The following is a 25,897-nucleotide window of genomic DNA, read 5'->3' as shown; positions in this document are numbered from 1 at the left end:
TTCCTTGTCCCCAGGTCGAGTGCAACTCCAAACTGGATCCAACCACCACGACCTTCCTGAAGGTGAGGCCCTCCTCCCCACCCTGGGCCCAGCCACAGGGAGGGGCCTGCCTGGGGTCCCAGCCAAGGGGGGAGCAGGACGGTGTGTCTGGTCAGGGGAGCCTGTCCAGGTGTGCAAGGGACAGGCAAGGTGTGGTGTGAGGTGGCCCCTGCTCAGCTCACCCCCCTCTCTCCCCTGCAGATGGCAGATTCCGGGGGGCTCCCCCAGGTCACACAGGTGAGACTCTTGGCCCTCCCTCCATCCCTTACCTGGCCAGGGGTTGGGGAAGCCTCCCCTCTCCCTGAATCCCAGGCAGCCAAACAAAGCATGTACCTGTCCCTCGTCCTGCAGCCCGGGAAGCTGACTGAAGCCTTCAAATACTTCCTGCAAGGCATGGGCTACAGTAAGTATACCTCCACCCCGCCCTGCCCTAGAGACTGGGGGGCAGGCAGCAAGTTGGGGCTGACGCTGTGCCTGGGGGCCTCTAGGGCATCTCCACCTAGGTTGTAATTTGATTGTCCCAGGCCAGGCCCTGCCCTTGGGGAGGCTTTGGGGCACTGTTCTCCTGACAGGGCTGGGCCTTTTGGGGTGGGGGACTCTTCTCCCAGCCCTGGGGAGCAGGGCCTGGGGCTGAGTCCTGCCCGGGAAGCCTGCCTAGAGGTGGGTTACCCACCCCACCCAGCGCCTGTTGGGCCTACAGCACCTGAGAAGGGCTGAGAAGATGCCAGATGGTACCAGGGGCATCAGAGGAGTGGACTTGGAGTCTGGGGACTGGGGAAGGCATGTGAGGCCATCTGGCTGTTAGGAGAGCTGAGGCAGCCAAACTGGGGGTGACATATCTGAAGACCCCGAGGAGGGGTGGAACTGGCTCCCTGCCCGCCCCCGACTTCCCCTCGTGCGGGAGTGAGACACTGCTCGTGAGCGCCACCAGCGCACATGCCCCCTTGGTGACACACGTGTATCTCCTCAGTTCCTTCCATCTCCCCCTTGTGCCTGGCTCTCCTCCTGGAAGCAAACTTCCTCTGCCCGAATTTTTCTTCGCCCCAGACCTCAGCCTCTGGAGCTTGTGCCTTCTGGGGAGGACAGGCCTGTGGGGGAAGGCTGGGGGGCCAGCCAGGAACAGAACTCCACCCCCCGCCCCCAGGGGACCGGGGCCCCCTGCCAGCCTGTCTGGAGAAGTAGGGCAGCAAAAGGCCAAGACCCACAGTGAGACCCAGCAAGGGCTCTGAGGCTGGGCGCTGAGCCCAGGAAGTGCCTGGCGGACACTGCTGGGATGGGTGGGTGAGCGGTACTTGTCACGGGGCTGGGACCCGTTCTCAGGGCCCTGGGACAAATACCACCAGGCAGCCCAAGAGCTGGGAAGGATTTGGGAGGTCATACGGGTCTCCCGCATTCTGTCCACGGGGAGAGTGAGCCCCAGCAGAATGGTGAGGGTGCTGGGACTAGGTTATAGGCCCTAAAGGCTTTGTGGGGGTGAGCCCCCAGTGCCACAGCCCAGGCTGGAGAATCGGGGGTGAGACGAGTACCCCACCCTGCTCTCCCGACTCCTAGGGCCAGACTGACATCAGTCAGTGCTGTGGTTCCTTCTGTGGCCGCTGCTTCGGTGGGCGGGCAGGAGTGGGCTTCCTGAGCCTCTGGCCCTGCCCCCAGCCTGCTCTGTGCCTTCCTCTCCTCTCCCCTCACCTCGCCGGGCCTCCTCTTCACCCATGTTCTGTCTCCCCAACCCTGCCCCTCTGGCTCTGTCTTCTCTCTTAGTTGCATACTTGAAGGACCGAAGGCTGAGTGGAGGAGCAGGTAGCCCCGCACCCCCTTCCCTAATGCATGGACCGCCGCCGTCCTGCCCCCCCACTCCCCGCCCCCCACCCCGCCAGGAGCCCCTGCGCCTTCCTCTGTGCAGTGCTGCAGCCAGGCCGCATCTTGCCATGGGAACTTCTTGTGCCCTGCTCTTCCGTGGGCTCTGTCCCATTTAGGGCTCCAGATTGGCTGGGTTTTAGATCAGCCTTGCTTCTAGGTTGCCATGGGCCCCGTGGCTTCCAGAACTCTGGCAGTTGGAACCAGAACTTCTCAGAGGTGTCGGCCCTGGGGTCAGGGGCAAGCCATGCCTGAGCTGGACAGGTGGGTAGTTGAGGTCAGGAAGGTAGAATTTGCTCCCTGCAAGTCTCGCTTGTGAAACTCTGAATAAGGGCAGAAACAGGATTTAGGGCAGTCTGGGGCCATCACACCTTGCCCTTCTTTACAGAACTGGTCTCATTCCCCCTGCCCCATCATCCTCTTGAGGGAGGCCGAGCTGGAAATAATGTCCCATCCTTGCCCCAGCTCAAGGACACCCGGTCAGCTGCCACCCCGTTTTGGCCACAGCTCTGGCCAGCTCTTGTGAGGAGGGTCCTGCCGGCCTCTGTGGCCCCCGCGCCCCTTTGGCTCACTTCCTGTCGTTGGCGTTGCATGCCTGGGGCTTGACAGAGCAAATGTAGAGCCCTGGCTTGGGATGAGCCTTCGTCGGAAGAACGGGTCTCGCTGGCCGCTTTGCTTGCGTAAATCCTTCTCCTGCCTGCCTGCGCCCGGCCCCGCCTGCTGGTCCTCACCCCCGGTGCCCTCTCTGTCTGCAGTGCCCTCGGCCAGCATGACCCGTCTCGCCCGCTCTCGAACCTCGTCCCTCACCAGCGCCAGCTCGGTGGACGGCAGCCGCCCGCAGGCCTGCACCCACTCAGAGAGCAGTGAGGGGCTGGGCCAGGTCAACCACACCATGGAGGTGTCCTGTTGAAGCCCTTGGTCCCACGAAGATGCTCACCTGCCCCCCAACCTGCATCGACGTCCCACTGCCATCCTTGCGCAGCTCATTTCCCCTTTAGTTTATTTTTGCAAGGGCGAAGGGGAGGAAATGGGGTTACTTTTCTTTTGTTTAAAAAGATGAGGGGATCCGTCCTAGATGCTGCAGTGGAACAGTCTCCAGATGGTTTGAGGGGCTCACTCCTCCCCTACCCCACCCCCTCCCTCACCTCGTTAACTTGGCTGACTTAGACCCTCTCTTCCAGTTCCCCAAGGCCCAGGCACAGTCAGGGCAGGGTTCCAGGGAAGAAGGAGATTAGCTAAGGAAAGACTTTGAGTCCATCTCTGGCCAGGATCCAGGATAATATCCTGGATTAAAGAAAGCATGGGTTGACCCCCTCAGGCAGGCAGGTTTGAAGGTGCGATGGGGTTTTGCGGTGGTAGGTGCTGGGACAGCGGGGACACAGGGTCCAGCTCAGGCACTGGCATGAGAACCAGGAGACAGCAGCAGGGAGCACTCAGAGGGAGGAGCCCTGGAGCTCTGCAGGCCCCTTTCCCACCCCTGAGCCCCACCATCAAGCACATCTGTTTCTGACTTTAGCACCCATGACAATCATCTGAACAGTAGCCACAAGGGGGCGCTTCTACCAGACAGCAGTTTTTCTGGTGCTCTCTGGGTGGGCCTGGTGCTGTAGGGCCAGGCAGGTAGGGGCTGAAAGGGGTTTCTCTGCCCAAGGAAGACAGAACACAGAGGATCTTGAGGGCAGGAACCCCACAGACTGTCCCTTCCAGCCCACAGTCTGCCACCTCCTGGCCCTGTCCCGTTTCTGAGCCAAGGCCCTGAGGCAGAAAGTCACCTGGTCCTCTGCCTCTAGGGAGCTGACTAGGGCTGAGGTTAAAGCCTGGGATAGCCTTTGAGTGTTGGGTACACTTCTGAGAACTTCGTGGTGACTGCCTTTGGAAGCCAGCAGGCAGTGTCGGCTCAGAGTTCCTATAGAGTTCCCCCAGAGACCCCCTTTTCACCCCTAGGTTCCATGGAGGACAACTTAATCAGCAGCAGCATGGCCAAGGCCACTAGAAACATTTCTAGGGAGACTTCTAGTCAAGCTATGCCAATGTTTCACGTAGGCATCACTGAGAGAGTTCATTTGGAGAAAACTGGCCCAAATTAGCAGGACTTGGCAGTCCCAAATCACCATCCTAGCCAGTTGGAGTAGGCTCAGGCTGGGGCTTGCTGGGTCCTGGGGTGGGAGGTGACGTTTCCTGAAGTGAACAAGGGCCAGGCAGAGGAGAAAGGCTCCCCCCACACACCCCAGCCCCTTCCAGCCAGCTGAAGCCCAGGGCTGTGCCATATACTTCCTGTTCATCCACCTTACTGGGTAGAATCTCCTGGCCCAGGAACCAGAAGCCATTTGTCTCTGAGCCTAAATCAGTTGCCACAAGCCCCCAAATGAGTAAAAAAGAGAAGAGGAGAGAGCAATGAAAAATGCAGGGCTGTGGAGGGTAGGTGGGTGGGTGTGGGGCTGAGGGGACACCTGCATCCACATTTCCTCGGCACACATCACCCCTTTCTGTCATCTTAAGCCATTATAGAGCCCAGTGGAGTGTTAGTCTGTTAGTTCTATTCACTCACGTGCTTCCTTTGAATATAGAACGTGACTGTTTGAAAAGCTGGTAGAATTAATCCCTCTTACTGTAGATAGCGCTGTGAATCTTGGATTTTTTTTCCGTGTTCTTTCAGATGAGATCTATAAATATCTATACATTATATATATATATGTATATTGGGTACTCCGGCGTGTGGCTTTCCATCGGAGGTTGTGTCTTCTTTGGTCAAAGTGAACTATTAATGGAATTTGTTATTTTCTTCTCTGTACAAAGTGAAGAGCCTACTTTTGTGTATTCTGGTGCCTGATGTCATGAGACTTTGAGATGACAAAATGTAAAACAAAAACCCTTGTCAACGTAGAAAGAGTTAACTGTGCTGAAAAACTAATAAAGAAACTAAGAAGAATTTGAGTATGGTGATGCCATGCCCATCATGAGAAGCTTTGGTAGAGACAGAATGTTTAAGCTCGTGAGGCTGGTGCTTCTTGGGTTTGTTTAGGTGGGGTTGACCGTTCAGAGTGAAGACAGGCATTTCCATCTATCTCTGTATTTCCACATCTTGTCACATTATCTTACCAGTCCTTACATTAATTCCATAGGGTAGATACTAATTATCTTAGTTTTACAGTTGAGGAAACTGAATTTGCCCTAATAAGAGGCCAAGCTGGGAGGTGGCCTTAACAGTATTTGACTTCAAAACCCAGACCTGTAACCTCTATATTCGCCGCCTCATTTTCTTAAATTTAACGGCATGCTATTTCCCCATGTTTAACCACCATTTCTGATTCATTTACTCAGCCATTTATCCAATAAATAGATATTGAGTTCCTGCTGTGTGTCAGCAACTAAAGAAGCAAGTAAAAAAAAATAAGCCCCTCCATGTGCTACGCAGAAGATGAAAAACTGAGCGGGTCTATTCTATCAATAGTTCTGGGAGCCCTGACCACACCACTCCGAAACACGTGCACAAACTGCTCTAATTGCGCTCCCAGCCAGCCTCCCGCGAGGCCTTCCCTTCTTATCCAGAAACGGGATTTTGCACTTCAACCGGACTTCTACCCCGAGGGGTTTCAGCTGTCACAGACCAAGACTGGGAAGGGTTGTGACTGGCTCAGACCAGGCTCAAGGCGGCAAGGGAACACATCTTCCTGCACCCGGCGGCACGTTTTCTAAACCCAAGTGGGGAGACCCGGCCTCAAGGATGTTCTCAGCAGGGGTCGTACGACCAGGTGCAAACTCCCACTCGTCTTCCGCGTGGAAGTCGAAACGAACGTCACGTGGTGCCGGGGCGGGAACATAGGCCCCGCCTCTGGGAGTCCTGCCCCCGGACGCCGAAAGCGCCTGCGCGGGGCTGCGGTGTCGCGGGGCTGCGCGCCCTTGGACCATGGCGACCCAGGCGAAGCGCCGGCGGGTGAGTTGTGGCGACAGACGCAGGCGCACCCCTCTCCGCCGCGCCTCGCCGCTCCCCCGTCCGCGGCGCCGTCCCGCACGCGGCTGCGCGCCCTGTCGCGGGTCATTTGCCGCGCTCCACATCCCTTCCCCCAACCCCGGCCTTTCCTCCGCGCGCGCGCCGCCGTCTTCTCCGCCCCCAGCGAGCTCTTCCGGGCGGGGCAACGCCACTGCGCTTGCTTATCTCAGGTGGCAGGGCTTGCGGACAGCGAGGACCCGGCCCCGGTGGCCGGCTTCCTGAGCTGGTGCCGGCGGGTGGGACTGGAGCTGAGTCCCAAGGTGAGTAGGGGGGCGGGGTGGAGGCTGGCGCGGCGGGGAAGCGGACGCGGTCTAGCTCTGACCGGCCGCTCTCCCTGCTCAGGTGGCGGTGAGCCGGCAGGGCACGGTGGCCGGCTACGGCATGGTGGCCCGGGAGAGCGTGCAGCCCGGGGAGCTGCTGTTCGCGGTGCCGCGGGCCGCACTCCTGTCGCAGCACACCTGCTCAATCAGCGGCCTGCTGGAGCGAGGTGGGCACGCCGGCGGGGGTGGGACGCCGAGGCGGGCCTGCGGGACCGGCCGGGGCCCTAACCTCTTTGTCTCCCTCAGAGCGAGGCGCGCTGCAGAGCCAGTCGGGATGGGTGCCGCTGCTGCTGGCGCTGCTCCACGAGCTGCAGGCTCCGGCCTCGCCCTGGAGCCCCTACTTTGCGCTGTGGCCCGAGCTGGGCCGCTTGGAGCACCCCATGTTCTGGTGAGAGCCGCAGGAGGGGCAGCACCGTAGGTAGCCTGGCTCGAGCCGCCCTGCCCTTGGGACACGGGTCCCAAGCGCTCGTCCCGGTAGGTGGTGTGAAGAACCTGGGTGGGGGTGTCACTGCAGGCCAGAGGAGGAGCGCCGGCGACTGCTGCAGGGCACCGGCGTACCCGAGGCTGTGGAGAAGGATTTGGCCAGCATCCGCAGCGAGTATTATTCCATCGTGCTGCCCTTCATGGAAGCCCACCCCGATCTTTTCAGCCCCAGGGTGCGCTCTCTGGAACTCTACCGCCAGCTCGTGGCTCTTGTGATGGCCTACAGGTCAGTGAGCGGAGCCTTAAAAAGGACCCTTTTTTTAGAACTTTGTTGAGGGACCAGAAGGGAAAGAACAGTGAACCCCCACTCGCTTCTCACCCTGCACTGGGCTTTAGCAAAGTTCTCTCTGTGGCAGCTTTCAGGAACCACTGGAGGAAGAGGAGGATGAAAAGGAGCCAAACTCCCCTTTGATGGTGCCTGCTGCAGACGTACTAAACCACTTAGCCAATCACAATGCCAATCTAGAATACTCTCCAGTGAGTGGATCTCTCCCAGTTCTTGTTCTTATGTGCATTGATGATTGGGCATTTGATTCAAACCGGTGTGTCACTTATGCTGGCCTGGCAGTTGAGCTAAACAGGCTCCATTCTCCTCATACTAAAAATGTGTAGGTGGAATTACCTCCTCCTCTGTGTACTTTGCGTATTCCACTGAAATCGTCTGAACATAAAACATCTCACAACCTTCCAGGAAAGCTGGGGTTAATCCTCTGATAAACCTTGCACCCTCACTGATTTGGTTCTATAGGTTGGTTGGTCGGTCTGTGCGGTGCCAGTGAGCCAAGATTGTTTCCGGGCCCTGTGGACAGCAATCTGGAACAGCCATAGTGTCAATACTTTTCAGAAGAGGGGATGTTCTTAAGACCGGTTTAAGATGATACCAAGGCTGTGTTTATATCAATTCTATTTGCTAAGTGGAAAGTTGCAAAAAAAGATATAAGTTTATGGAATTAAAAATTAGGAAATGGCTGCTTAAAATAAAATTTATTTTTGGCTGTGTTGGGTCTGTTGCTGCATGCAGGCTTTCTCTAGTTGCAGCATGCGGGGGGCTACTGTTCGTTGTGGTGTGTGGGCGTCTCATTGCGGAGGACGGGCTCTAGGCACACGGGCTCAGTAGTTGTGGCTCGCAGGCTCTAGGGCGCAGGCTCAGTAGTTGTGGTGCACGGGCTTAGTTGCTCCGTGGTATGTAGGATCTTCCTGGACCAGGGATCGAACTTGTGTCCCCTGCATTGGCAGGCGGATTCTTAACTGTGCCACCAGGGAAGTCCCTGGCTATTACTTTTAAAAGGTTGTGTCCATTTGCTGTTCCTACTTTGATCTGGGTGTTTCGGTTTTTGGTTTTGTTTGTTTTTTGCCACACTGTGCAGAGCCTAGTTCCCCACCCAGGGATTGAACCTGGGCCCCAGAAGTCTTAACCACTGGACTGCAGGAAGTCTCTAATTCTTCATTTTTGTAAAGCTAGCAACTTTTTTTTTTGGCTGTCGGGTCTTAGTTGTGTCACGCGGCCTCTTTGTTGCTGTGCACAGGCTTCTCTCTAGTTGTGGTGTGTAGGCTTAGCTGTCCCGTGGCATGTGGGATCTTAGTTCCCTCACCAGGGATCGAACCTGCGTCCCCTTCATTGGAAGGCGGATTCTTAACCACTGGACCACCAGAGAAGTCCCCAAACCTAGCAACTTTTTAAGTGTTTGTGAGATGGATGACTGAGCAGAGATTACCTACTAAACCATTGGGATGACCTTTGACCTTTGTAAGCCTCACCACTTTTATTCTACAGTACAGGATCTTAACAAGAACAAAAGGTAGACTGTTTGTTGGTAGGTATAGCATCAGTCCCATCACTGAACTGTACCCTCCTAGGAGGGAAGTAATCTTCATGAGGCTGGCCTGGGAAGGGCCTGGCCCCAGCTTCTCCCTTCCACCCCAGAATTGTCTTCGGATGGTGGCCACTCAGCCCATTCCTAAAGGCCATGAGATTTTCAACACTTACGGGCAAATGGCTAACTGGCAGTTGATTCACATGTATGGTTTTGCTGAACCGTATCCTGACAACACGGATGACACGGCTGACATTCAGATGGTGACGGTTCGTGAAGCAGCGTTACAGGGTGAGTGATTAAACCTTGGACACTGGTGTATGTCTCCATCCCTGCCCCAGGTGCTCTGCCAATAGTAGTTGCTCCCTTTTTGTAGACTAAGGAGAAATGAGCTCTTGGGTATACTGACTTTCACACCAGTACTTTCTGTCTACAGGAACAAAAGTTGAAGCTGAAAGGCTCCTACTGTATGAACGCTGGGATTTCTTATGCAAACTGGAGATGGTAGGGGAAGAGGGAGCCTTTGTGATTGGGTGGGAGGAGGTGCTGACAGAAGAGGAACTGGCCATGACACTCAAGGTAAATTGCTCAAAATAAGTATTTAGATCTAGGTGCGAGGAAAGGTGGCATGGATGGAGAGGACACTTAAATGCTGTCAGGATAGGTTGGCTTCTCTAAATCAATTTTGGAAATACGCAAGTAAAGGGCCCCATGGTTGCTTCTAGGTACTGTGCATGCCTGCTGAGGAGTTCAGAGAATTTAAAGACCAGGATGGATGGGGAAATGATAAAAGGGAAGAGGACAGCCTGACAATCACAAATATCCCCAAACTCAAAGCATCATGGAGACAGCTTCTTCGGGACAGCGTTTTGTTGACCCTGCAAACCTATGCCACAGACTTAAAAGCTGAGCAAGATTTACTCAGTAATAAGGAGGTCTACGCCACACTCAGCTGGAGGGAACAGCAAGCCTTACAGGTTCGTTATGGTCAGAAGATGATCTTACACCAATTGTTGGAACTGACAAATTAGCAGGTTCCCTTTTTCCTGAAGGAATGTCCAGAAGAAGAACTTTCTGCTAAGCTGGTACGCACTGATGCTTGAAAAGAAGGATAATTTGGACCTTTTGTTTTGCATTTCATACTAAATACCAAAAGGAAAAGTAGCAAAACTGTTGTCTAGGATGAATTCCAAGGTAAGAGTGACATGCTGAAGGAAACAGTAGACGTGGGAACTGCTGCTTATTGTTATGAACACTAATAAATTTTATAGCTGTTTGGTTCTCAGTATGATCCAAAGTTAGCAGAAATGTGATAGTGATACATTTTGTTGTAGTCTGGCATTTAACAACATGGACTTACTTTGAAAGTAGACCTGGTTCAAATCCAGGTCTATTTTGAACAAGTCACTTTCCCTTTTTTAACAACTGTTTCCTGTTGGAGGATTTAATAAGCTGTGTCACTGGGACTCTCAGCAATTGTTTGTTTAAATTCCTTAGGCAGCCTAGGTGGCACAACTCACCCTTAAGACACCAATGACATTCAAGTCCCCATGTAAGATTTCTACTATTTAATCTTGAACCTCTTTGTCCTCTCTGGCCATAAAACTTGACAGTCATGAAAGGTAAGGTATATATTAGATAAAAGTTTTAAATATATACCTACTCCTTTTAAAAATTATATCTAACATTGTAAAGCAATTATACTCCAATAAAGATGTTAAAAAAATATATTGAAACACCATGAGGGTAAAGGATGTTTTTAAATGGGCATTTTGAAATTAATTGTTTAATCATAGAAACCTGCTCCAATAATTTTTCACTGTTGGAAAGGAAAAGGAAAACAACACTACACAAAAATCACTTCCTTGTTTGTTTAAAGATGCCAAACGGGTAGTAGGAAAACCTACCATTCAGCAAAAGTTGGTGTGCCCCAATGGGAAGGCTGGGTGGTCCACTTTCCTCCTCACCACCAGCACTGGCCGCTACTGAGAAAGGCACAGTGGACTCGTGTGTGTGTCATGACTTTAATGTTTGACTACAGTATGCATACACATACAAGAAGTAGGGAAGCTAAAGCCCAGGAACTAGGAAGGCTACAAAATACAACACATGGACCAATACATTTACAAAACATTCAAAATCCTTACAAAAGGGGCTGTATTGGTCCTTTTGACTTTGTTGTTGTTCAGCTTAGTCTGTATGGCCATTCATTGGGATAATGGGGAAGGGCAATTCAGAATATTTGGTTCCTTTCCGCACAGTTTACAAGTTATCAGGAGAGAGATGGGGGAACTTTAGGCCTGGTTTGGCTTCCTTTTATAAAAAGAAGTGTCTCACAGGGCCCAAGGGGATGTGTTCTCCAGCAGAAAAGAGAAAATGATGCTCTGCCAGCAGCCAGCTTTAGATTTGGGGAAGAGACAAAATAAAAATCCACGGGATCTCAACTGTGAACTCTTCCCATGTTTCCTGGCATACCAAATTCTACACATCCACATTTTTTCACAACTTTGTGATTTTCAAGGTCCCCATCCATATTTTAAAAAAATAAGTCACATAGTATTTAAACTGGCTTTCCTGCTATTGTTTGGGACACCAGGAATGTCAAATGACATGGAGTTATGCCCACCCCCCCCCCCAACAAGTGCATGGCATCATCAGCCTCCTCAATTTATAAGCTGGGAAGTAGGTACCACCAGTTTATCTACTTGCCTTGGACACATTTTGCACAAACCCAAGAAGTTCCAGACAAAGGTTTTCTCTTTCATATATTTACACAAGTTCAAAATGATATTCACAGCATCTTCTAAATGTTGGCCAGGAGTCAAAAAAATGCATTTAAATTTGGAACGTGTCCACATAGACAGGAAGCTGACCCAAACAGTAATTGGGTCAGATACCCGAGACCAAAGGGCCGGAAAAGTCAGGAAGAGCTGAAAGGATCTTCAGCCAGTTTATGAACTTGGTACAGTGGGACCTCCAGGCTGACAAATTTACAACAGAGATGTGGTTCCATCTAACTGGCACCTGTCCCTTCCATTACTTGCTGAGCCTGCTTTTGTCCCATGCAGCACTGTGCGACAGACTGGAATAACCTGAAGAATGGAGACAGTTACAAGTTTGTGAGAAAACTTCAGGCCTGACTAAAACCTTGCATCTCATTAATTTTGGTTAATGGCCTTCTTAATCACCCACCCAAGCTGGAGCCATCATATGATTCTCATTCTTCTGTCTTAAGAATGGAACAATTTAAAAATTACTTTTAACTCACTTTTCAATTTCTGGGGCACAGTGTACAAACTCGTGGTTCCAGAACTTAAACGCTGGATTTTTAATCAGCTCAATGAAGGTAATAAGAAGACCCCAAGGATGTGGCCTATTTACAATCAACCGTTCCAAAAGAACCCTGGAGAAGGGAAGAAAAAGTCAGTCAATGCACAGAGAAACATACAAATTCATGACCACTTCTCCATTTGTCTTTTTTCCTAACACTTTTTCCCTGATTATTACACTACATGCAAAAGTTGTTAGCTTTACAAAAGGCAGGTGGATTAAGTCTCTTCTATAGAATGGTTAAATGCAGGTAGATTCTAGAATTACATAACAAACATGGGTTTGAATCCCTCCTCTTCCCATTACTGAGCCTAGAAGACTAAGTTAAGGTAAAGGATAATAGATTACACGACACAGAGAAGATAATCACTTAAAAGAATACATACTCAATGAAAGTAAATAGGAAATAAGAATTTTACTACTAGTAGTACATCTGTAAATTGGGTGGGATAATTCTTCACATCCTTTGATCTAACCGATTGTACTTCTAAATTTACCCTAACATGTAATAAAGCACAAGAACAAAGATTTAAGTTAGAGGAAGTTCACTAAAGCTTTATATAGTCCACAAAATAGGACTTTTACCATCTAAACATCTAATAATAAAACACTAGTTAATTTTTAGTATATAAACCTAAGGAATACTAATACTCAGAAACTACTATTAGGTGGAGGGGCAAGTTTAACAAGTCTGGTCCAGTTTTTTAAGTTTGTGTATGTATCTCTCACGAGGATGTACCCATTTCCTGATCTCCAATGCTGTACATAGTCCAAGCAATCTGCAACAGATTCCTAACTATTGTTAGTAAAACACACGTATGATCCTGTTATTTCTCCTGCTTAAAACCTTCCAACCCAGAGGTAATGACAAGTCTAAGTTCTTTAACATGGCCTTTAAAAGGCCTGGGTGTTTCAGGACTGGTTAAATATGCTGACACCACCACCTGACAAAAACTCATCTATCAAAATGCTGCACCTTTCGTTGAAAACTTGTTTCAGCAGTGATTAGTAATTCTCTACTTGTGATTTTTTTTTGCATCCATCAGACTATCAGGAGGGCAGAACCATGCCCATTTCGTTCACAACTCTTTAACACATGTAAGATGCTCAGTGAACATGGAATGCATAGGGCAAAAACCACTCAGAATTCTTAATAAAGGGGAAGAGGCTCCATTTAGAACCCTCTGAAAAACAGACCTCTCTCTTACCTTGTGATCTGTTCTTGGATAGCTTCAGTGTTGGCCTCTGCAAAAAGGTAGAGCATGGTGCAGCTGAAGTAGTGAGTGTGGCTATTTGGGTACCGCAGCTGATTTGCAATTGCATTCAAGAAGAGATACCGACCTAGATATTAAGAAAACCCAGCTTAGCGAGAATTTGCTCTGAAAGGCCAAAGTGAGAAGACAAATAATTCTGACTGGCTGGATTTGCATTTCTGATACAGGTTCTCAAATTATCCTTTGGTTTCAACCAGTGTGCTCAGGGCCCCAAAGAGTTCATTTCTGTGGGGTTTATTTCACTATTTTTCACATTAAAAAAATTGTAGTTAAAAATATTAGTCTATTTAAAAATAAGAGACCTACTGCATATTAATATAACCTGTTAATAAAAAATTTAAGTATTTCCCCCCGAGAAACTTAGAGAAGAGTGTCACTGTTTCACATTCTGCTGGATTCTCATTTCTGCCCTTATGTTCAATCTGTTCCAGTATGGTTATTTCATGTGGCCTCTGGAAACCGTCACTGTACACTTGTGACAACATGAGTGTGAAAAAAAGCAAATGTCTTTTTATTATTAAAATAGTTTTAACCCCAGAGCCCTTCTTCTTCTTCTTTTTTTAAAATATTTATTTATTTATTATATATTTATTTTGGCTGCACTGGGTCTTAGTTGCAGCATGCTGGCTCCTTAGTTGCTGCATGCATACGGGATCTAGTTCCCCAACCCGGGATCAAACCAGGGCCCCCTGCATTGGAAGCGTGGAGTCTTACCCACTGGACCACCAGGGAAGTCCCTCATGACCCTTCTATAATGGTCTTGGGGATAATCCACTAAGGGTTCCCAGACTATACTTTGAGAAATGCTAGTTTAAACTTTATTGGAATAAGTATTAATTGGATTTGGTTGTCTCCCTCTGCTTGATATTACTGAGGTTTGTAAGGCCATCACAGTGAGCTTTAACACTTACTTAAAGGCTATCCACTTTTTTTGTTGGACTCTGGACGTAATGGTATTCATTTGTGTTAAATCTTGATTTTAAGCTGTCTCAAACCCCCTCCTACAAATAGGCAAGTAGTATATACTCAAAATTAGCCTCTCAAAAATCCACAGCGAAGTTAAAGTAGGCATCCTCCTAAAGTGTATGCGTGTTAGGCTGAGCAGGACTATATCGTTGGTCACCACCTACTACACAGAACACAAAAATCTGTAGTTCAACCAAGCAAGATGCAACCTACAATAGGAATTATACTGTGAACTTTTTTGCAGAGCAGGTAGGGGAAGTTCTATTCATTCATCTTTACACATTTAATATTTAACATATTGCCTGGCAAAGAGGCATCAATAAATGTTGGGATAAAAGGCAGGCTAACAAAAAAAGTAACATGAGCCTATTTTTAAAGAGAGGCTAGTAAAAAGAACATGTTTATTTTCACACTAAAAAAGAAAGATACTACAATCATACACACTGAAATATTAACTGATGCGGTAAGGATTCTGGACGGTTTTTTTCCTTTATGCTTTTCTGTGTCTTCTGCATTGAGCAAATACTATCGAATTCAAGATAAAATAACCAGCCAGACCCATAACCATATTGACAGAACATTCTCTATTGTGGCTTAAAGTATTTTTGGGACCAGACTGTGACAAAAAGTGCACAAAACTTGACTCTGAGAACTAGCTGGCTTCACTCACCTTCAGTGTCCAAGTCCACAGCCAGGTTCTGGAAGATGTCCATGTGAGCAGAGTGGGTGATCGTGCTCATTGAAGGTGTGCTGCCCTTGTTGTGGATGTGTGCAATGGCCTGAGTCCCTACATAGAGCACCAGTGCATTAATGAGCTGGAGGTTGTAGCGATTACCAGGCTCATTGGATACCTAAATGAACAAAACAGAAAGCTCCTGACTTACTGTCACAGAGGACTTAGGCACCGATATTTCTAAGAACCCTTTTTATGCCTTTCATAGAAAAGCTGAACTGTTCCCAATATCCTCTGTGACTTAAATTTTAGAAATCTGCTTGAATTTGTGAGGTTATTTAACAAATACACAGTTGCACAAGGGTAGTTGTGTCAACAACAGAAATATGATTTCCCTTGGGAAACCAAAGTTTTGACAGTTACCAGCACAAAAATAAAGTTTATAAAGTCAAAATATGCACTATCTCACTTATAAAAAAGATTTGGAGAGGGAAAAACACGTGGTTTCTTGGTATGGAAAGACTGGAAAGATAATACAGCCTCAATCAATTTCTATACAGCAAATTGAACCAGAATCCATTTACTTAGAAGAGTCTCGGAGTAGGGGATGATTATCAGCAATCTTTTCTTACAGAAAACCAGTCCATTCCCTGGCTGCCTCTTCCAAGGCTATATAGCTTGTCACTGGTAAAATGTATAATCCAGTTAATCTCATCCAACCATTAAAAATGACAATGTGCTTTAAAACCTTTAAAGCAGGTTGAAAAGACTAACTTACAAGAGACCACACATAGAATTGTGCGTACAAAGTGAAAGACACAACCAAGAGTTTAAGTCAAACCACTTAACCTGTAGGTTGCTGCGCAGATCAGAAAGAAAAGTGACAGGTGATCGAGTTTTAAGATAGGAATCCAAATCCTTTTTGAACTGGGGTGGCATCACTCCAGTAAAATTGGTGAGAATCCGGGGTGCGATGTTAATTTCACTCAACATATCCACCTGCCACAAACAAATACAAGAATCATAATCGGAAGCATCTGTAGGCCTTAACGGCAAACTGTATCTATGCTAGAAAGTAGTTGGATTGTTTTTCTAAAGTTATACACTTTACATCTTGAAGAGTAATCAATCTTTTTAAGAAATTTTTACTGAAGTACAGCACAATGTTGTGTTAATTTCTGCTGTACAGCAAAGTGTTATTACTCATCTTTAATTAGAAGAAATAGATTCTTATAATTAAAGGTACCCATATACAAAATGATAGTAATCTCTCATTCTATACTATTTTCTCATTCTTAAAATAAGGCATGATAGGTATCTTTTGTAGAGAAGTCTAGTTGATACCACTAATTGTGTTTTTCCTGGAATTAGATTTCAAAACAAGAGTACAGAATGAGATTCCTTGCTCACCAAGAGCCCTAGTCTTTGAAAAGATGCCCCAAGCAGAACAAGACATTGTACTTGCTACTTTAAAAAGAAAATGCATGTGAAAAGAAGAGTAAAAAAATACATAAAAATTACAATAGCCATGTCAGGGTGGTATGATTTTTAAAACAGTCCCTTCTCTCCTTCTGATAATTTAAACAAAACACAAGTACACAAATCCAAAACACCTGTGAATTATGACATTACAAGTGTCTATTCTGCAATTCTGTGCCACTGGGGCCACCCAGCAAATGACTGGCCCAATACCTAGGTTGAGGTTCTGTAAATATAGCTAAATTTAATATCAAAACTGAAAACAGCAACTAGACGAATACTGTGAATCAATATTCAGCAGCAGTATCATACTTTATCAGGCTTAATAACATGACAGCTTCCCCCGAAGAGCACCCTTAAAATAACTTGTAGGTGTGTGTGCTGGGGACAGCAAATACCCCACTTACTGGAGAAAGGACTAAAATACTAAGATATAACTTGCTTTTTCCTTGAACTGTTTAGAACTTTACCTTCAGATTAGGAGTGAATGGGTCTGGGAGCCTCATGTTTCTTGGGAAGGCACTCAGGATCAGATTTCTTAGCTGGATACAATTAGGTGGGATCACATCACAGAATCCATAATGGTAATCACAAAGGAACTCAGGGAAATCATGCAAAAGAACCAGCAGCACTCTTAAAGTGCCCTATTTTTAAAAAACAAGAAAAACATTGGCTGTTTCTACATTAAGTAAGAAAATGGGAGTAGCATTTTTACTATTATGAATTTAATTGAAGTAAAAAAAAAAGGCAAAAGCATCATATGTATGCAGGCTTTAATTAACACTAGCAATAATATCACAAGTGATTTATCAAAATATCTACATCTGGAAATCATGAAAAACTAGGTACCCAGAGTTTATAATCTTGGATGCATGTGCTAGAAGAGGCCAGACAGAAACAAAAAATAAAAGCAATGATATAAGCTTCTATCTTCAAAAATCAGAAAAAGGACAGCTAATGAAAACCAAAGTAAGTAGAAGAAAAAGAGCAGAAATCAATTTAAAATTTTTTAAAGTATGGGGGTGGAGAATGGAAATCAAAGTTAGACCAGAAGTTGGTTCTGTGAAAAGATTAATAAAACTGATAAACCCTACCAAGACTGATGGAGAAAACACAATACCAGTAGCAGGAATGAACAATATCATCACTAATTCCTACAGATGTGAAAGACAGTTTAAGGGAATATTAAGCAATTTTATGCTAATAAACTTGACAATTCAGATAAAGTACACAAATTACTTAAAATCCAACTTACCAAAGCCCAAACAAAAAAAGAAAATCTGAATAGTACTTTATAATAAAGAAGTTAAACATGTTGCTAAAACCCTTCCTGCAAAGAAACACTAGGCCTAGATGGCTTTACTGGCAAATCCTTACAAATATTTAAGGAAAAATTAACACTATTCACAATCTGAATAGAAAAAGAGACCATTTTCCAACCCTTTCAATGAGACTAGCATAACCTTGATACCAAAATGTGACATAAAAATTAAAAAAAAAAAACCCTAAATAATATAAATGGAAATCAGTGACATATCACAACCAAATGATCCACAAATGAATATAATGGCAGTTTAAGCATGTGAAAATTAATGGATTTAAAACGTTGACCAAAAAAAAAAAAATTACATGATCTTGAATTCAAGAAAGCATCCAATAAAATTCAATACCCATTTAAATGATTTAAAAACTATCAGCAAATTATGAATAGAAGGGCATATCCTTAAACAGATAATGGTATCTGCAAAACAAAACTACAGATTTACAAAAACATTATACAATTCCACAAAAACATCAATATCTGGGAATAGGTCTAAGGAAAGCATTGCAGAGGAAAATTAAAGACCTAACAACTAAATGGAGATATACATGAATTGAAAGCTTCAATATTATTATTAAGATGTCTATTTTCTCCAAACTGATCTACATATTCAGTGCAATCTCAATTTAAATCCCAGCAAGTTTTTAGAAGAAAAGCTGATTACAAAGTTTTTATGGGACTGCAAGTGATACAGAATAGCCAAAATAATGTTACAAGACAGCAAAGTTGAAGTCCTTTTTGAATTATTAGAGTAATTAGGGCTTACTCTACCTGATTACACTAGCTTTACAGTAAGTCTTACAACCAAGACAGTTTGATATTGCCCTAAGAACAGATAAACAGATCAACTAGAGAGGTACCCATATATACATAGTCAACTATTTTGACACAGGTGCCAAATCAATTGAACAGGAAATGAAGAACTATAAAAATGGTGCTGAAAAACCTTACCATACTTACTGGGCTGGAGAGTGTAAGGAAGGGGGAGGAAATGAACCTCATTATTCACAAAAATAAAGTTTTCTTTTTAAATGTAAATGTAAAAGCCAGAATTAATGGCTTCTTGGGCAGGGGGCAGGCACGTGCAGAACAGAATGCAATTTGAGATTGGCAAAGATTTCTTACCCAAGACACAAAAAGCAACATATAATAAAAGAAGAAAACTGGTAATTTTGACTACATTAAATTTAAAGCTTCCATCCCTCAAAAGACATATTACTTTTAACAGAGTGAAAAGGCAAGCCACAAGAGTAGATGTTTGAATATACATCAACAAAGGGCTTACCTCCAGCATACATAATCCCTGTTAAGATAAATAAGAAAAACCCAGATAATCCAATAGGAATATGAGCACAAGGCTGGAAGAAGAACATCACAAAAGGAGGATACCCAAATGGCCACAAAAATCTCATTAAGAAATCAAGGAAATGCAAATTAAATCCACAATGAGATCCTACTGCACAACTGACAAAATGACTAAAACGAAAAACAATTTCAAGTATGGTAAGGATGGGGAGAAATAGTAATTCTAATGTGCTTCTGGAAGAGTTAACTGGTATACACATATATGAACATATGAATGCCTTATGATCAAGTACTGGTTATGCAGATATGTTTGATTTTTGTACTTTTCTGAATATATGTTATACTTTAAAAGCTTAATGATAGGGACATCCCTGGTGGTGCAGTGGTTAAGAATCCGCCTGCCAATGCAGGGGACACGGGTTTGAACCCTGGTCTGGGAAGATCCCACATGCTGTGGAGCAACTAAGCCCGTGTGCCACAACTACTGAAGCCCATGCACCGCAACGAAGAGTAGCCCCTGCTTGACACAACTAGGGAAAGCCCGTGCAGCAGTGGAGACCCAACACAGCCAAAAATAAATAAATTATATATATATATATATATATATATATAAAGCTTAATGATAAAAACAAACATTAGACCTCATATTCCCAGCTGAAGTGTTTAAGTGTTTTCGTGTTTAAGTGTTTTTAACTGCTTTAAGTGTTAAGTTTTAATTATTTTAATTTTAGAACTCCAAATTAATTACCTTGTAGAGGATTTGCATAGGTTTGGTGAGTTCCACATTTCTAAGGAAAGGCGCTAAATATTTGAATAAATCAATCAGTAGCTGTGCATACATAGGCCATCCCTGAAAGAAAGAAAGGTATGAGTCATAATTATCCTCAGTCAGCTGCCGTCCTGCCACCAAAAAAGTTGCCCAAGCAGCTACACTGTGACTTTATTATCTTCTTCATATAGCTAGAGAATATGGACATTAGTACCTCTCTTAAAGACTGACTGGCTCGAGAAAGGAGTAAGCAAAATTATGGAGATAATGGGAAATGATATTTGAAACAAACTGGCTCCAGAAACTCCAGGATATATAGGTCCTTGTGCCTGTAGCAACATTTTAAATAGGGAGAGGAACTTTCAGACAGAACACAAAACACTAGCCAACTGAGAAACTTGGGTCTGTTTTCTTAATTTCTTTTAAGTCCTGGATCTCAACCATTTATTTTCCCACTCCCAATTCCTCAACTCCTGGCAAATAACCTCATCCAATTTACAACATGAATCCTCTATTTTCACCCAAACTTGGCCTCCTCACCATATCCCAATTATACAAATTACGTTCATTTTGGAGTAGTTTTTATTCAATATATTTTCCCTCCTCCTGGAATGCACTTATTTGTCAAACAAAACGAAATCCATTTAAGGATTATTTCACTTTCTTTTTTACTAAACACACAGTAGTTACAGTCTCCCGATCTGAACGGTCAATCAAGGGTACTTCCTGGAGTACTCATTTGCCATTTAATTGCAAGATGGGAGAGAAACTTCTCATGCTGTTTATTCACAGTTAAGACTAAAAAACTCTTTACTCAAATTTGATCTTAATTTTTCTGATACAGTAGAGACCAGTGGTCCTCAACCCTGAATGTGAGAGCCTTTAGTATTTAGAGAACCTGTAAAACTGGCAGGTTTCTGAGTTCTATTACTCAGTTTTACATAGCTGTCTACAGAGGTGCTCTAAGGTTTCAACTTTTTTTGAAAATCCCTTAAGAGATTGACATAAGGTGACTCACAACAACTTGGAGAAGCAGGAACCTAATCATTGAGGAATGGCTTTCAGGCAGAGGCAGTCAAGTACTTGTTAAGCCTTTCTCCTTGACTTGACTCCACATTAAATATAAGAACTCCCAACTAAGCCTGAAAGAAGTACAATGACTACTGAATGACTAAGAGTGCTAATAAGTCCCAGGTAGTTACAGTCGTCATCTGTAGGAGATAAACTGCAGCCACACCTTCTGCTGTGGCGTATGTGCCAGCATTCTTGCAATAAATATCCGATGGGAGATCAGTTCAAGCCAAGCATACACAAAGCCAGGAGCTTTGGTAGGCCTCAAGATGTGGAATGTGTTGCTGAAAGAAGAAAACCTTAGTCAGAAGCACAAGCTTAAATATGGTAAAAAAAAAAAAATACATGAATATAATTAAGTAGACAACATGTAAGCTGCATTATGAATCAACATGCCTCAAATCCACAAGAGTTCTACTTCTCAAATTTTACTACACTACAACAGCAATCCTTAACGGGAAATCCTTAACAGTATTATATTCAACAGTACTCACCAGAAAGCTGTAAGTGTCTGGAAATTAATGGTTTCCAATACATGCTCAGGTGCATTGAGTTCCAAGAGCAGCATGATAAAAATTCGATGGTAGGGAAGCTGCTGAAATTCACTTTGCCGAACATCATGATCCTGTAGGAGAACTCCCACTACTATACCAAGGACCTATAGAGCACACAGATTATAGAGCTTGTAAATCACGAAGATAATTCATTTACCACTGTCTAGCCATGCTTTTTTACCTTGCATCGTTATGCCCCACGTGAAAGGAAATATAAAATTACATACTGGTAGCCAAAGGGACCATGCATTGGGGTTTGATTTGCCCTACAGAATTTTGCATGGTTTCTTTGAATTCCCATACCCCTGTATATGGAAGTATACTAGACATGTATACATTCCACAAGTTTTTCTAAAGCTCTAGAAATCAGCACGGTACGTCATATTTTATCATGTTAACACAATCAAACCACCTAATTTTTCTGGTCTGACATAAAGCTGACAAGAGGCAAATGATTTATACTTCTCTTGGCATTTAGTAGATGGAAGGTCAGGTATGCTATTAGGTTGCAGAAATATTTAAGAATTATCCTGCATTCCACTTGATTTTATCACTGAACAGTGGGGGATGTATGTGAACCCATTTGTAATTATCCAAGACCAAGCTCTAAGTTCATTTTTGCACTATCTTAACATTCAAATTTCCAGCAATTCCACTGCAAAAATCAAACAGAAATTCTGCTTTGTTCCTTTTCAGAAAATCAAGACAACTGCAATGTCACTCATGGTATTTGAGTTGCCAATTTTTGTTATCAATGGACATGTCTAGCCATCTCATTCACAGTGATTCTGTACATGGGGGCAAATCTCATTACTACCTAAATACTTTCTAGTGTACTCATTACCAAACATTAACATACTGAAAATACGTTATATGTTTTTGTTTTGTTTTAGGGGAGGGGTGTCTTTCAGTTAAGGCACCATACTCTTCCTCTAAAACTCAGTGATTATGTTTACATATTATCTATGAATTTAATATCTGGACAGAAAAGGGGATATTACAAAATGTTTTGAGGGCCCTGTAGGGTCGAGAACCACTGATACAGACTTCAAGTGTGCAAAGACTAAGGCAAGAAAGGATTTCAGACCTTATTCAGCAGATTAATCTTTGTGACAGTGTTGGTGGCCTCCCCTGAGTGCTTTACCAGCAGTGCAATGAGTCGGACAAAGGCATCCAGGTTGTGATAGCACTTGGCTCGGATCATGGTGGGATTAGCAGCAGGATTGTGCTGCTGTTCTGCCTGAGCACGGTAACTGATTTCAACACACATTTCAGTACACAGACGAAAGAACCTTGTTATGAGGTCATCAGTCTTCAGGATTCCTTGCTGGTGCATCTACCAAGGGAACAAAAACATTACAAGGCACAATGAGATAATACACATGAATAAAGTTTTAATTTTCATGTAAGAAGTATTCTTTCATTCAATCCTATTGTCACATTTGTGATTCTTACTTTGTTAAAAAAAAAAAAAAAAAAAAAAAAGGTCATGAAAATGACTTTTACATTAAGGATCCATGACAGAATTCCTTCAGTTTTAAGTTTGACGGGAGTTGAGAGATAATAACATGGCAATTTTTAACAGCAGTCCATAGCCAGTAATTTCAAAAGTTAATTATGCAAATTAAACCAACTTTTAGTAACCCATTAAGTCATATTAAGACATTCTGGTCAATGTGTATTTCCCCCAAGTAAGAGATTAAGTTACATATATTTTAGTTTCTCACATCATTTCTTCTAACTGACTTAACCAATAACAACAAAGTTTTTGAAACTCCAACTAGCTGCACTAGGAAAATCAAATAATAATTTATACAGTAATAGGTACCAAAGCAAAATGCTCACAGATTATACCTGGCTATTTTAATGTAAATTAAGATAAAGTGGAAAGGGCAAGTTTATTTAAAAGAAAGGATAAAGTACAAATTTTATGACATATGATTTGGAAGTGAAGCAGAGAAGTTATTTCGCTAGTATGAAAGAAGAAAAAGAAGACAGTGTAACAAGCGTTAAGGCTGCAGAGGGAGGAGGTCAGTGCTGAAACCAAGCCCAGAATGAAAACTTGACCATTATCTTGGAAACTTTAAAACAATTTAAATGTCCCTTGATAAGCAATAACACAGCTGAACTGACAATAATATACCCTAGGAAAAACAGAAGGCCAGCAAAGGGACTTTGTACAATGAAATCTGAAAAACTAAGGGGGGGAGAAGAAATGAGGATAGACTGCTATGATCAAGAGGGAGCAGAAAAAGAAAAAAGGAATTCTCAAAAGGATTCAAAAGAGAATAGAAAAGTATAATACATTATCTTTTTCAAATGGAGAGAACAAGAGCAAATAAGCCAACAAGAGAGCTGAGACAGGTGCCACATCCATACCCATGAAATATCAATGATCACAAAAACCAATTGATTTGAAATTCCTCTATCCAAATCAGAAATCAAACTGTAAATATGCAGTAACAGCTTTTCAATAGGGTACGTTTTTATAATTCCCTCAATTCTTTTAAGGGAGAAACTTACTTAGTATGATTTACTAAGAAATTAGTCATCTTGAAAAGTAAATCCAATTCCTGACAACTTCTAAAATTCAAATCAGCTCTTCCACTTCAATTGTCATTTATTTGATAATAGATCTAATTTGCATCTTTCTTTGGTGGCACACCTAAGCTTTGGTCTCAGTTTGAAGAAATACAATGGTCGAACTGCAGAAATAAGCTATTTTAGGTAGATAAGGTACTTAATTTAGAAAATAAAATAAAAATCTCCACCATTTAAATACTTAAGGTTTTTTTGTTTTGTTGTGTTGTATTTTACTTTTAAATTAAAAAAAAAATTTTTTTTTGGCTGCACCTCAGGGCTTGCAGGATTCTTAGTTCCCTCAACCAGGGATTGAACCCAGGCCACTGCAGTGAAAGCACCAAATCCTAACCACTAGACCACCAGGGTACTCCTTATTTTACTTTTTAAACATGGGCTATTATAAGAACTTTACAGATTAGCCCGTAATCCCATCACTGCTGATTATCAAGCCGGTAAAATTACTATATACATTTGGCAATTTCATTATTCATTACCTGACCCATTGTACTTTGTAGCTGTGACAACTGAAATCGGACAAAAAGAACTAAAGGGGATGGGAAATGTTGACTTTACTGCTTAGTGACCAATGATGGGAAAATAAACAGTATCAATTTAACAGAGTAACGATGGTGACATTTTTGGTTTACATGAGTATGGAGGTAACTGACCACAGGTACATAATACTGAGCTTTAATATTGGAGGCATCACACCCTACTTATGTTGAATAAAAAGCACCTTTCTTTCCAAAAGCTCTACCTGTCCAACAAACGCAGAGAAAGCTTTGGTACTGTCACGACCAGCTGCTGCTGAATGGTAGAGATTCACCCATTCCCTCAGAAGATACTCTGCCTTCTCCCTCAGGCCTGGAGGATCATCATACTCTGAGGCTTGAGAGATCCCAGAATGCATCATAAAGTTAGGGCCTCCATGAGCACGATCAATCATTGCTTCATAGTTGGATCGCACTACTTCCATCAGCTGGGGCAATCTAGTACAATAAATCCAGAATGAAAATCAGTCTATTCTTGGTTGTGATTTCACAGACATACAGTTGGACAATTTGTTTATTTAAGAGAGACCACAAGAGTGATGATAATTTTACCATTCCCATATTTAAACAAAACTATCCTCGGTTTCTTCATATCTGTTTACTCATGAGGACATAATATGCAAATGACTGACTTCAGTTAAGTCACTTCTTGACAAAAAAACGATGCCCAATGAAATGGAACTAATGTTCGTGGTCAAAAAATTATTCACTGCATGCCCGCTATGTGCCACGCTTTGTGTTATTCATCTTAATTCTCAACAGTTCTTCAAGATATTATTTCCATTTTATACAAGAAACAGGCTTAGGGAGGGTAAGTTGACTTGCCTAAAATCAGATTTTAAGCAGCAGAGCCAGGCCTTAAACAGAGGACTCTGACACCAAATCTAGTGCTGTATGTACTGCTCTATAGCAAGAAGGCTTGGCAGTTAGTTAAGCTTTCATATCTCAAGGGACAATATTAGGCCTCACCAAAGCTTACCATATGTTGTAGGTAAAGTAGTTATATAACAGGTAACGTTACTAAGTCTATTCAGTCATTTCTAAAGCTCTTAGACTGCTGAATACACAAGAATCCCAAAGCATTTCCTTCTCACCCTTCAGGAGCATTGCCTCTGGAGTGAGCATTAATCCTCATGAGGGTTTCAATGGTGTGGAACAGATCTGCCTCAGTAACATGGGCAACACTCCTTTCATCCACCAGCAGGATTTTTACCAATTGCATAGCAAATGCCACAGCCATGTAGTTTAAACCATTCTCCATTGACTGGCAACACAGAAAGCACAATGTAAGAAAGACAGCACTTACAGCAAACACACTTCCCAACTACCAGAGGTCACTTTTCCTGTTTAATTCCTTCCATACCTGAGCTAGGTGAAGATCATACTGTTGCATATTGACCAAATGATTGCGAATTAGCAACTCCACTGCCTCCACATTGTATTTATATTCATCCCGACACTCAATTAGGCACCTAGAAAAGTCAGTATTTCTTTATTCATAAAGGCTTAACCATACTATATAT

General features: G+C 43.9%; 3 protein-coding genes across 26 annotated transcripts in view; 2 read left to right on the top strand and 1 right to left on the bottom strand.

The window, feature by feature from the left end:
- Positions 1-4,824, top strand: part of NDRG4 (NDRG family member 4) — a 42,576-nt gene extending 37,752 nt beyond the window's left edge. For 4 of the 8 annotated variants that reach the window (XM_082369029.1, XM_082369032.1, XM_082369025.1 and 1 more), the window contains 5 exons: positions 15-62; positions 241-276; positions 391-442; positions 1,795-1,833; positions 2,646-4,824. In XM_082369029.1, coding sequence (XP_082225155.1) covers positions 15-62; positions 241-276; positions 391-442; positions 1,795-1,833; positions 2,646-2,800 — 330 coding nt within the window. In that variant the 3' untranslated portion in view covers positions 2,801-4,824. The remainder of the gene's footprint in view (positions 1-14; positions 63-240; positions 277-390; positions 443-1,794; positions 1,834-2,645) is intronic. The other 4 variants (XM_082369030.1, XM_082369028.1, XM_082369026.1 and 1 more) reach the window with 1 other exon arrangement.
- An 888-nt stretch (positions 4,825-5,712) lies between these two features.
- Positions 5,713-9,774, top strand: SETD6 (SET domain containing 6, protein lysine methyltransferase). 5 transcript variants are annotated; one of them, XM_082369012.1, is made up of 9 exons: positions 5,713-5,824; positions 6,052-6,141; positions 6,224-6,368; positions 6,448-6,589; positions 6,851-6,910; positions 7,041-7,161; positions 8,609-8,789; positions 8,935-9,077; positions 9,224-9,774. In XM_082369012.1, the coding sequence occupies exons 1-9, from the start codon at positions 5,798-5,800 to the stop codon at positions 9,527-9,529; spliced, it is 1,215 nt and encodes a 404-aa protein (XP_082225138.1). In that variant the 5' UTR covers positions 5,713-5,797; the 3' UTR covers positions 9,530-9,774. The 5 variants fall into 5 exon arrangements, with proteins under 5 accessions (XP_082225138.1, XP_082225136.1, XP_082225139.1 ...); XM_082369010.1 differs by having other exon boundaries at positions 6,716-6,910; XM_082369013.1 differs by lacking the exon at positions 6,851-6,910.
- Positions 9,775-10,508: 734 nt separating this feature from the next.
- The window catches only part of CNOT1 (CCR4-NOT transcription complex subunit 1), a 98,396-nt gene continuing 83,007 nt past the window's right edge, over positions 10,509-25,897 (bottom strand). For 10 of the 13 annotated variants that reach the window (XM_082368779.1, XM_082368780.1, XM_082368789.1 and 7 more), the window contains 13 exons: positions 25,738-25,846; positions 25,469-25,638; positions 24,560-24,812; positions 22,328-22,576; positions 21,181-21,344; positions 20,853-20,970; positions 19,595-19,696; positions 16,691-16,864; positions 15,591-15,740; positions 14,739-14,919; positions 13,037-13,169; positions 11,767-11,901; positions 10,509-11,590 (listed from right to left, as the gene is read on the bottom strand). In XM_082368779.1, coding sequence (XP_082224905.1) covers positions 11,512-11,590; positions 11,767-11,901; positions 13,037-13,169; positions 14,739-14,919; positions 15,591-15,740; positions 16,691-16,864; positions 19,595-19,696; positions 20,853-20,970; positions 21,181-21,344; positions 22,328-22,576; positions 24,560-24,812; positions 25,469-25,638; positions 25,738-25,846 — 2,017 coding nt within the window. In that variant the 3' untranslated portion in view covers positions 10,509-11,511. Of the gene's footprint in view, positions 11,591-11,766; positions 11,902-13,036; positions 13,170-14,738; positions 14,920-15,590; positions 15,741-16,690; positions 16,865-19,594; positions 19,697-20,817; positions 20,971-21,180; positions 21,345-22,327; positions 22,577-24,559; positions 24,813-25,468; positions 25,639-25,737; positions 25,847-25,897 lie in introns of those variants that run through there. The other 3 variants (XM_082368792.1, XM_082368791.1, XM_082368783.1) reach the window with 2 other exon arrangements.

This window comes from Balaenoptera borealis (assembly GCF_965194805.1).
Source record: "Balaenoptera borealis genome assembly, chromosome: 19".
Classification (NCBI taxonomy): Eukaryota; Metazoa; Chordata; class Mammalia; order Artiodactyla; family Balaenopteridae; genus Balaenoptera; species Balaenoptera borealis.
Note: the sequence above shows the minus strand (reverse complement) of the source record. Positions and strands in the feature narration are given on the sequence as shown.